The sequence below is a fragment of the Carica papaya genome, chromosome 8 (genome assembly GCF_054855325.1).
Source record: "Carica papaya isolate Zhongbai chromosome 8, ASM5485532v1, whole genome shotgun sequence".
In the NCBI taxonomy this organism is placed as follows: domain Eukaryota; kingdom Viridiplantae; phylum Streptophyta; class Magnoliopsida; order Brassicales; family Caricaceae; genus Carica; species Carica papaya.
In genome coordinates this window covers 2,835,660-2,848,502 of record NC_142316.1, presented here as the reverse complement: position 1 = coordinate 2,848,502, position 12,843 = coordinate 2,835,660, and the positions used below count along the sequence as shown (strand labels likewise).

The window sequence follows — 12,843 nt, the reverse complement described above, 5'->3', positions numbered from 1 at the left end:
ATCTTCCAAATCCCAATAATTCATAAATTTAATTTTAAATAACTTCTGTAACCAAAGGTGATTCAACATGATATATAACATTAAAAATAACTTTATTACAATAATCAGATTATAAAAATTACAACAAACATACCAGCAATAGTAAGAGCGGAACCTCTTACCAAACATAACAGATAGATTGATATGACAATCAAAACACATTACATGAGCATAAGAAACAAGGTGGGACTTTGCGATAGAGATAAAACCCACTTTATTCTAATAAGTAGCTAGTAAGGATACCATAACCGTAGATTTCTTCACTTTTAAATCCATCAAAGTTTCTCTTCATTAGTTTCATACTTAAAATTAAAAGAGTTAATGCCAGTATAAAGACCATCATCCAAATAATAAGTGGTTTGTTGTCCATTTGTAAGGGTATCGCGCTGAGAGTATGAAAACGGAACATCACAAGTACCTATTGTTGCAATCAAGCTCACCTTTACTGTAGTCATTGGTGGCACAGTAACCTTGTAAACTGTTTGTATTTCTTTTTTTGTTTCTTTTGTTTCTCCCCATTCATAAGATCCCTCAAACTCAGTTGAAACCTCAATATTTCCTTCTGCAATGATTGGAATGCCAGTCTTAATGGTAGTTGAAACTCCTAACTTCAATGAAACACTTGAGTTCCAAGTATTGCTTGTAGTATCTGAATATGTAAGTTTGATTTCTGCTTCATTTGGCTGGTTTGTCTTATTCACCGCAACTCCATTTGCCATTGTGATAACTTTTTGATCATAGACTCGAGCATCAAGGAGGCGAAAATTGACATTATAAATTTGTCGTGAAATGACAAGCTCTGAAATCTCCATTCGAGCCTCCCTAGAAATAGTTGAGACCCCAGCATTGAGACAATCTATTTTACCTTCAGTTGTGAGTCTTTTGCAAAAGTGGTTGTTACCCAAATTTTGAAGAGCAACAACATTGCTAGAAACTTTAACTGGCCAAAATAATGTGTCGCAGTTGTTGTTGCTAGTGTCTGTTGTGTCGGCCCATATCCAATTTGGACTACGCCTCCAAAATTTACCAAAGTAATCAGATTTCACGCGAATGCTTCCATCGTTGGTTGTGAAAATCTCATAACCAACTGTTGGATCTCCAATATCGTTAGATGCATACTGGTGATATGGATGTCCTTCGATCCAACGAGCACTAAGATATTGACCATTGTCACCCTTAAAAGCGACATGTTTGGGCAATATTAACAATGACTCCCAATCAACAATTATGCAAATATCACACTCATACTCTTCAGGATGATCATAGCCTGCAAACAAACAATCACCGAAGGGTGGATCTAACCTCCACAAGGAGCAATAATGTTTAAGTTGAACATGGAGAAATCGAAGCTTTTTAGAATCGCCATCTATGAAAATGGGTTGAAACAATGTGCAAGACCAGTCAGATTGATTTTCATTATGTTGGTCAGCACCACAAATAATCCACCAATGATTTTTGGACCACCTAACCCAATATTTGTTGTTGTAACAACACCGCAAGTGTACCAGTCCACTTGCAGTCTTAGAAGGCTCTACTTCAAACTTTGAATAGGGACTTACAACCTCATCTCCAGAGAATTGGAGAAATCCATGCACTTGCGTATCTTCATGAATGTAGCGTAAATATTTGTTGTTGTATTTTGATTTTAGAACGACGTACCTTGGCAATGCCATTTTCTCTCTTCTCTTCTCACTTGTAAAGTACTCTCTTCTTAGTTAGTCTTTGTTTTGTGATTCGCTAGGAGAACCTCCTATGATATTTATAGTAAGCATTCAAGAATTGAAAAGTTAATTTATCCAACATTATTTATGTTGTGTCTTGTTCTTTAATGCATAAATGTGAAAGGAATAAAAAAAAAAAAGGTGGATCATTAATTGTGGTGTGAACGGAAGCAAAGACTTGTTAGAATCTATTGACTTTATAACTACTGCTGGTACAATATTAAATTAAACAACTTTTTACCTTCTTATTTTTATTTAACAAATTTATTTTCTTATCTTCTTTATATCTCCTTCAAATTTAGAACATATATAATAACATAAATTATAAATAAACATATATTTTTAGTTCATTTTTTACTAAAAAATAATTCATTGTTTTCTTATAAAATTAGTAATTTATTAAAGTGTGTTATTATTTATTTTTGAATAAAAACTTATTTGTTTAAATAATTGAAGGCATATTCTATTTTGAATATATCTTTTCAAGCAATTTCAAACATCTTTTATTTTGAAGATATCAGTATTTTATTTTGAATAGTATGAAATGCGTCAATTATTTTTTACTAAAAATACATGAGAACTACGTTTAAATAGCCTCTCGAATGATGAAAATCAACACAAATATTTCAAAAGCACAAAGAGAAAACTAAAGATTTATCATATAATAATAATAATAATAATTAACTTTGGGCATCTTTATACATCAAAGAGGAACCGTCATGACAGCAAGCCGACCATTGACCCAAAAAGGAGAAGAAGAAGAAGAAGAGGAAGAAGAAGAAGAAGAATCATAATAATAATAATAATAATAATAATAATAAATAATAAATAATAAGCACTCCTCAAATTAAATGTGAATAATAAATAATTAATGTTAGTCTTATTATAATTTCACACTTTTTTTTTTAATAGTATTCTTGCTTATTATTATCTTTGTGATACAATACTTTTACGTCATTTACTTGCTATTTTCTTAATGTATTTTGAATTACATATTCACATCTCATTCCCCTAGCACATAAAGTAGACATTTAAAAGAGAAAAGAAAAATAGTATAAATATTAAAATTCAAACAAAAAAGAATTTTAAATAGTAGACTACCATATTGTTGATAAATGGTCTTTTTAAATTTATATATATATGACTTAGAAATAAATATATTATTCATACGTGTGAAAAAATAAATTAAAAATTAGGAATTAAATTAATAACTTATCATTCATAATGTTCAAACAAAATAAATAATTTTCCTTACTGGTAAAGTCATACAATATTTAGTGTTGAACCATTTTGTCCACTCATATGCAACTAACTAATAAGTGTGTTTCCCACTTATAAATAAATGATATATAAGAATTGCTCAAATATATTTATGAAATTATTAAAATTCTATTAGACTTCTATTATGTTCACATTATTTTAAATTCTAATGTAGTAACCTTCTAACTCAGTGTTTTGCTCATATTTTTATTATCATGACTTTTTATTGAATTTTGATTGATCTTTAAACTTATGTGGAGTCGCTAATTTTACTGTTTCTTATAAACAAATTGGTGAACTTACCTCCGGTTTGTTATTTCTCGAGAAGTTATTTTCGTTTCAAATCTATTAAATATGCAGATGATACAGTTTATTTGGAAAAAAGTTATATTCTTTACGCTTATAAAATAATCAAAATTTGATTTATGATGGTAGATTATGTTTCAAAACAACGCGGACCATTAACCCAAAAAGGAGAAGAAGAAGAAGAAGAAGAAGAATCATAATAATAATAATAATAATAATAATAATAATAATAATAAATAAATAATAAGCACCCCTCTACTTGAATATTAAAATAAACATATTATTCATATGTATTAAAAGAAAAAATTATAAAATAAGCAAAAAAAAAAATGAACTACAAACCGTAGCATCACGAGACGTACAACTCAAATATTTTAAAATAACAGAAATCAAATTCAGAAATTAAATTAATGAATTATTATTCACAATATTCAAACAAAATAAATAATTTCTCTTACTGCTAAAGCCATACAATGTTGAGTCATGAACCCTTTTATCTGTTCATATGTAACTAACTAATAGGTGTGTTTATTATAAATGGTATACAAGAATTGTTCAAACATACTTAATCATATTTGATATCTATATTCTATGACCTTATTAAAATTCTATTAGACTTCTGTTATGTTCACATTATTTGAAAATCTACTTCTGACCTAATTAACTTTATAACTCAGTGTTTTGCTCATACTTTTTATTATCTTGACTTTTTATTGCACTTTGGTTGATCTTTAAGCTTATGTGGAGTCGTTAATTTTACTGTTGCTTATAAACAAATTGGTGAATTCACCTCCGGTTTATTGTTTCTCAAGAAGTTATCTTCGTCTCAAGTCTATTAAATATGCGAGGTGATACAGTCAGATTCTTTACGCTTATAAAATAGTCAAATTTTTATTTATGATGATAAATTATGTCTCAAAACAACAATTGTTAGGTTATGATTTGTTTAGGATAGATTTTATTTACTACACTACTTTTTCTGAATATTATATTATTTATATTATTTTGAATTTTATTATAATTTCATAATACTATTATTGGCGTTGTTATTTATTTTTGGTAGTTTTGTTGTACAATAATTTTTTATTATCTATTTATTATTATTATTTATTTCTACTTCTATATGTACACCTTGCACCCTTGGTGTGGAAAATAGATATTTCAAATAGAAAGAAAATAATAGAAATATCAAACTTGAAACAAAAAAGAAAATGACCTAATAAATAAAAATAGAAAAAACAAAGGTGATGAAAAAAAAGGGTTTTTAACACCGATTTTAGATTTTAAGGTATTTTTAGGTACGTGAAGTGTGTTTTAATCTCTGGAGAAAAATTTAAAAAATTGTGGAATAGCCAATAAGCGTAGTAGAAAATTCAATATTTCGGACACCGATTTGGGTAAGAATCCCTTACCATACTTTCTGTTATAGAATTAAAGTTTAATGATCGATAATATGGTATTTTGTATAATTTAGAAAACTTTAAGAATAATTACAAGTTACTAATGAAGCCAGAATCGGTTAGTTATTTATTATTTGTCATGTTTAACTAATTATTTGATTTTACAACTTTAAATGCATGATAATATACTGTAATGGTTAAATAATTCAGTTGTGCTTCCTTGATGCATGTATTATTTGTCTTACGTGATTTACAGTTAATTTGTAAAACTGGAAATTAAAATGTAAATGGAAAATTGCTTGGTTAAGTGAATTAATGAATGATTGTTTTACTGGATATTTTGGGAGATGTTAAACAGACCGGGTATATAGGGAACCCTACCATGAACATTGCCTCATATTGAACGGGGTATCGAATGATATTATTTTTTGTGCTCATATCAAAAGGAGTATGGGAACGACCTAATTCACCCTCATACCGGACGGGGTATTGAGGAATAGTATTTTTAGCGCTCATACTTGACGGGGTATGGGGACGGCCGGTTAGTTGAGAAAGTTTAGATATTGGTTCACGCGTAGTGAGACATTCCCTATGGACCCCTAGGGATACTAGTAAGCAAATAAAAAAGAAAATTTGTTGTTCTTATTCACTTGAATATGAGATTATGATGTTATTTGAGTCGTTGTCTCTATAAATCAGTTTTAGAAATCTCGCAAACGATAAGTATGCAATAAACGATTTTACTTATGAAAAATTAGTTTATTAAAATAAGAGCTTCATTGGTTGTTTTTATGATTTTTACTAATCTTCAGTTTCTGTATCGGTGAATGGTGTGATATTCTTATTATGCTAGTATAGCTCACCATTTCATTAACTATTTCAGATCAAAAGGATCAAGATCCAGATCCCGATCAACAAGGGGGTTGTGAATAGTTCACCAACCGAACTCCCTTCAAAAGTTAGTGAATGTCGTTTTAGGATACTCAGTTGTTTATTTTTCATTTATTTCTTTAAATTTTTCTTGTTCTTTTAGAAGGGATATTCTTGTATCCCTATTGGGTATTCTAAATTATTGTGTAAGAAATATAAATTCTAACTCTATTATTTTGTTTCCGCATTCAATTCATAATTTTATTTTCTTATAAGTTTCGGCCCATATATGGATGTATAGAATATAAATATGTATAGATGATTGACCCAATCAATATTGTGGTTTTTGTTTGTTTGTTTGTTTGTATATAATGAGATTCATATATATTCAAATATATATACACACACACACACACATTATTTTTATGTATGAAAAGAAGAAAAAACACACCCTTTAGATCCAAAGTATCCAACATATGGACATAATTCATTATACACAAAAATTCAAAAGTGTATAAATGCAAATTTGTCTCTAGTAGAAAATTTGGATTTTTTTTTAAATGTTGAGAAAATTATGTAAAGCAATGATAATTAATGTTTAATTGGACCTCGTGTTTTCTTTTATGTCTTTGATGTAACAACATTTTTTTAAAATTTTTAAATATATGAAATTTCATTTCAAAATAAATTGTCGAAAAAAGGGTAATTTATTAAACATTTTTCAACTTAATTTTAATATAAAAATTTGTAAAAACATTTTTTTGATTTAATGTGATTGAACATTTCTTTTGTTTATATACTTAATTCTTTTTGTTATTAATTAATTACTTTTATATTGTAAATTTTGATATCACAATCATTTAATAGTAGTGTAAAAACTTAATTTTGGGTTAAATAGTTATTCTTTATGCCTTATTTTATTTGAAAAAATAATTTATCAGTAAAATAAATATAACAATTGATTAACAATTATAATATTGATATTAACTTTTAAATTGCATTTATAACAAAAAAAAAAAGTTATTGAACTACAGTATCTATAAAGCTGAAGTTTAGATGCCCTAATAATTTATTTGTTAAACTCTTTTCCAAGTTCTGACGGAGATCTTAATCGTCTCCCTTTCAGTTAATGAAAGCTCTATTTAGAACGTTAAATGTTTTCGAGTTCTCTTTTTCAATTATCTACAACTATCTTCTATAGACCAATTCAATACAATTATCATTAAATCTTCCCAAGACTTCATCTGAATAATGTCAAGGATTAAAAAAAACCCTCTTTCCGCAATTCCAATTAAGCTTTCTTGAAAGTAGTGAATCATCAATTTGAGTTAAAGACATACATATAAACTATTTAACTTTTAAGATGAACATTCAAACAGTTTGTCTCGTATATTTTGAGAATTCAAGTATTTTAAACTTTTTTAGAAAATTTAACTGTTACCAGTAATGAAGTTGAAAAATTTGTCAACTCTTATACATTTATTCTTTGTAAAAATTTAATTTTCTCATTCAAGTACTATATTTATTTCAATATTTCTATTTTTTTGTTTCATCGATGTTTCTAACTTTACCAAGTTTATACTTAAACAGTGGGTTGAGTTTCAACTTGAGCATCTTGATTAGCATACATTTGCTCATATATCACTTAAATAGATGGCACTACTAGTTAAACTACTGAAATTTCTTTTAGATTTAATGCCGAAGTAAAGGTGAAGTGCAGCATACTTTCAATAGAATACTTTCAATAGAATCAATCTTCTCGTTGGTAATAAACCACCTTTGATCAACTAACCCTTCCCTTTGACTTCTCACTTCATTAGCCTCCATGCTTTGTGCTCTTGAACAAATTATGGACTTCAAATAAAAGTGTTAACCAAAGACTAGGCTTTTCTTAGACCGTGTAAGTAAAAAAAAAAAGACAACATGCTTATTTATTCTCATTCATACATGTTTAATTTAAATTATACATATACATATTAATTATACATTATAATTCTATTATAAGCTTCTTCACTTCAAAACAAAACTTCAGGTTTATATTTGAAATACACACGTTTAACCCTTAACTAAACAATTCTTATGGTTGAGAACTATATATATATATATATATATATATATTGTAACACCCAATTAATTTTTATTTTATTTATTTTTTTATTTTTATTTTTTCTATATAAATAAAAATATGTATTAATTGAATTGAATTGAATTTAATTTATTTTAATTTGATTAAATGAAAATAATAGTAATAATAATAATAAAAAGGGTAAAAAAATAATTGAGGATTTAAGTGAAAATAATTTTGGAAAAAAAGGGTAAAAATTTGGGTTCTTCGGGTATTTTTGAAAGAAAAATCAGAAACCGGAGGTTAAAACGCAATTTAAAAAAGTTATACCACGTTAGCTGTAACACCTAAGAAAAAATTTTTTATTTTAATTTCATTATTTTTATTTTGTTTTAATTTAATTTAATTTAATTCATTTAAATAGAAATAATAATAATAATAATAAAAGGAGTAAGAATTATTTAGGGTTTTAATTGAAAATAAATTTGGGGAAAAGGGGTGGAAATTTAGATTTTAGGGGTATTTTTGAAAGAAAAATCTAAAATCAGGGTCAAAATATAATTTAGAAAAATTGTGCCACGTTAGCTGCTCGGTCAGCAGCCCCGGCCAACCAGGATGCGCCAGGTGGCAGAGACCCTGACGCGGGAGGCCACGTGGGTGATCCACGTGCGCGCGATCGAACGACTGAAATTCGTTCAAAAACACGCACGGACGGCCCAGATTGCACGCGCACGAACGGCCCAAATTGAATCGCGCACGGACGGTCCAAATTGAATCGCGACGAACGACCCAGATTCATTTCTTATTTAATCGCGATTGGACGACCCAGATTGAATCGCGATGGATGGCTTAGATAAAAAATAGATGGTTATAAATAATCTCATCTGCACCCAAACCCTAACCCTAGCCGCTAGAGCCCCTCGCCGAAGAAGACAGCCCAGCTGCCGGGGAGTCGACTGCCATCGCACCGGAGCAATTTTCAGCCGCCAAACGAGGTAAAACATTCTCCCCTTGGCTCAGAATTCGATTCTAAACCCACCTATAGCCAAATCAGAGCAAAAACACCGCCCAATTTGCTGAAAAATGTCGTCGAAGCCCAGTGGCGCCGCCGCAGGGTGTCTCAGTTTTTACCTCCGATGAGGCCCTTCCCGATTCCCATTCGATGTAATTTTTCCACCATTGTGACCACCATTCCCTCATCTACAGGTTGACCAGAGCAAAACACCAAACTACGATGTGAGCCGGAGGAGCCGCCACACCGGAGAGCCCCACCGTTGGTAAGTTTTGGTTTTCTGTATTTTTTCGACCCACCGAGGGCCCTAAGGGTGTTTTCTCATAGGAACCAATGCAGATTTAGCTGAATTCGGCCGAAAACGGCCGAAAATAGCAAACCTGAGGTGGATCGTCGCTGCAAGCGGCAGCGCCGTCGCCGGAGCACGACGAAGCCGACATGCCGAAATTTTGAAATTGGCCGAGTAGGCCTGGGGTCTGATTTTAAGCTTATTTGGGACATGTGTAGGTACTATAAGCGCGTTTCAGTTCTTGAGAAAAAATTCAGGGAATCTAGGGACCGCCCGTAGGCACAGTACAAATCTAGTTTTGGATGTCGAATCAGGTAAGGACCCCTCACCCTATTTCCTATCATGGAATTGAAGTCTGAATAAATGATAAAACTGTATTTTGTACAAATTAAATAGATATGCATAATTGATTACGGTTGCTAATGGAGCCTGAATCGGACATATTTCTCTGTTAGTTCCTGTTTGATTTATTTTACAGTTTAAATACATTATGATATTTGGTTTATTTATTTTATGGTTTTGAATACATGAATCACTGTTTACTTCACTATTATTTGATTTTGTGAATCTAAGATATACTTGCCTTGTTGGATGCACGTTGCTTGTTTAGGTATTCATGTTTGAATGGGTAACGGAGACTAAAGAAAAAATAGGAAAGGGATGTGAATTGATAAATGGATAAGATGACAGCTTCACTAGATATCCTGGGATATGGTAGACGGATCGAGTCCATAGGGAACCCTACCGGGAACGTTGTCACATACCGGACGGGGTATGAAGACTTTAAATGTTTTGGCGCACATACCAGACGGGGTATGGGGACGGCCCACTTTACCCTCATACCGGACAGGGTATTGAGGTTTATTGTTTGGCGCCCATACCAGACGGGATATGGGGACGGCCTTGAAAATTAAGCTTATTAAGGTAATGGTTCAGGTGTAGCGGGGACCGCTATGGATCCCCATGAATACTAGTAGGCTGATAAAAAGGGGGCAACTGTTGTTTGATGATTTTAATATAAAAGTATGACATGTGTTATGTTACAGATTATGTATGAATTCATGATATCTATAATATTATTGTCCCCATAGGTTGTTTTTGTAGACCTCACTGAGGTAAGTGGATGGTAAATGGTTTGATCATTGATAAATGAATTTGTTAAAAATTTGTGCTCCATTGGTTATTTTTGGTTTTCTACCAACCTTTATTTCTGTGACAGTAATATAGTGTGACATCCTTACTGGGCTAGTGTAGCTCATTCCTTACTTAACCATTTCAGATCAGGAGAACCTGGTTTTCGAGCCCGATCCACAAGAAGATGGTGAGTAGATACCTAGATGTCTTACAGTTTTCTTTATATTCTTTCATTTCTAGTATTTCCTTTAGAGGACTTATTCTTTGATATTACTTAATACGTTTAAGTTATTGTGTAAGGGATATTAATCAGAACCTTTTATTTCGCTTCCGCACTCAGATTTTTTATATATATTTTCTTTTGAATTTTCAGACTCGTTACATCAGCTGCCCGGTTAGCAGCCCCGATCAACTAGGATGCGCCAGGTGGCAGAGACGCTGATGTGGGAGGCCACGTGGGGGGAGCCACGTGGGCGATCCACGTGTGCGCGATCGAACGGTTGAGAACCGTTCCCACGCGCACGGACGCCCCAGATCAAAAACGTGCATGGACGGCCCAGATTGCATCGCGAACGAACGGCTCAGATTGAATCGCGCACGGACAGCCCAGATTGAATCGCGATGAACGGTCCAGATTCACTCCCTATTTTATCGCGATCGGAGGTCCAGATTAAAAGCGATGGATGGCCCAGATCAAAAGCAAATGGGTATAAATAACCCCATCCGCACCCAAACCCTAACCCTAGCTGCCAAAGCCCCTCGCCGGAGAAGATAGCCCAGCTGTCGAGGAGCTGACTGCCACCACCCGCCGCCGTACCGGAGCAATTTTTGACCACCAAATGAGGTAAAAATTCTACCCTTTGCTCAGAATTTGATTTTAAATTCACCCATGACCAAATCAGAGTGAAAAAACCGGCCAATTGGCCGGAAAATGCCACCGAAGCTCAGCGGCACCGCCTCAGGGTGTTTCAGTTTTCGCCTCCGGTGAGGCCCTTCCCGATTCCCATTCGATGTGATTTTTCCACCGTTGTGATCACTGTTTCCTTCTCTACAGGTTGACCGAAGGAAAACACCCAATCGAAACGTGAGTCGAAGGAGCTGCTACACCGGAGAGCCCCACCGCTAGTGAGTTTCAATTTTCTGTGGTTTTTCGGCCCACCGAGGGCCCTAAATGTGTTTTCTCGCACGAGCCGGTGCAAGTTTGGCTAAATTCGACCAAAAATGGCCGAAAACAATCGACCGGAGGCAGATCGCCGCCGCGGGCGGCAGCGTCGTCATCGAAGCACGGCGGAGCCGCCGTGTTGGAATTCCAAAATTGGCCGAGTAGGCCCTGGGTCTGATTTTTGGGTTTATTGGGACACTTGTAGGTACCATAAGCGCATTTTAGTTCTCGAAAAAAAAAAATTAAGGAACCCAGAGACCGGCTGTAGGCGCAGTAACCATCTAGTTTTCGTCGTCGAGTCAAGTAAGGACCCCTCACCCTATTTCCTATCATGGAATTGAAATTTGAATAAATGATAATACTGTATGTTGTACAAATTAAATAGATATGCATAATTAATTAAGGTTGCTAATGGAACCCGAACCGGACATTATTCTCTTTCAATTCCTGTTTGATTTATTTTACAGTTTAAATGCATTATGGTATCTGCTTTATCTATTCTATGGTTTTAAATGCATGTATTACTGTCTTACTTGACCACTGTATGATTTAGGAATTTAAGATATGATTGTATTACCGGGTGTATGTTTATTATTTATGTGATTATGTTTAACTTGGTAACAGAGACTAAAGGAAAACAGATAAGGTGACAGCCTCACTAGATATCCTGGGAGATGATGGACGGACCGGATTCATAGGGAAGCCTACCGTGAACGTTGTCTCATACCGGAAGGGGTATGGAGACTTAGTCATTTGGTGCTCATACCGGACGGGGTATGGAGACTTAGTCATTTGACAACCGGACGGGGTATGGGGACAGCCTGCTTCACCCTCATACCAGACGGGGTATTGAGGTTTAATGTCTTGGTGCTCATACCGGAAGGGTATAAGGATGGCCCTAGAATTAAGATTGTTAGGGGAAATGGTTCACGTGTAACAGGGACACCCTTATAGATCCCCATGGAGACTGGTAGGCTGGTGAAAATGAGAAACAGTGATAATCAGCTATTATTAATGAATATGGATTTATGATATGTTTTATGTTACTGATTATGCATGAAATTGTGATTTGTATGATATTACTGCTTCTGTAATTTGTTTCCACAAATTCCCCGATGGTAAGAAAAAAGGTAAGTGGTTTTATTTTAAATAAATGTATTGGTTTAAATCTACTGCTCCAGTGGTTTTTTTTTATTTTCTACTAGCCTTTGCTTATGTGATTGTGATATAGTGTGATGTCCTTACTGGGCTAGTGTAACTCATTCCTTATTTAACAATTTCAGATTAGGAGGACCTAGTTCCCGAGCCCAATCCACAAGAACACTGCGAGTAGATGCTAGATACTTTATAGTTTCCTTTATTTTTTTCATTTCTCGTATTTCTTTCAGAGAACTTATTCCGTGATGTTGTTTAGTACTTTTAAGTTATTGTGTAAGGGACGTTAACCTTAATCTTTTATTTCGCTTCCGCACTCAGATTATTATATGTATTTTTTTTTGTTCCTCGGACCCGTCCCTTACACAATAATACTTAGAGAAACACCAAACCAATGAATCATTACTCAACCATTCCTTGTGAAATGCAG

At 33.2% G+C, this 12,843-nt stretch overlaps 1 protein-coding gene across 1 annotated transcript; it reads right to left on the bottom strand.

Annotated features, from left to right (window-relative positions):
• Positions 1-314: 314 nt before the first annotated feature.
• Positions 315-1,712, bottom strand: LOC110826026 (uncharacterized). Its single transcript, XM_088209735.1, has one exon. The coding sequence runs from the start codon at positions 1,710-1,712 to the stop codon at positions 315-317; it is 1,398 nt and encodes a 465-aa protein (XP_088065861.1).
• Between the last annotated feature and the right edge of the window lie 11,131 nt (positions 1,713-12,843).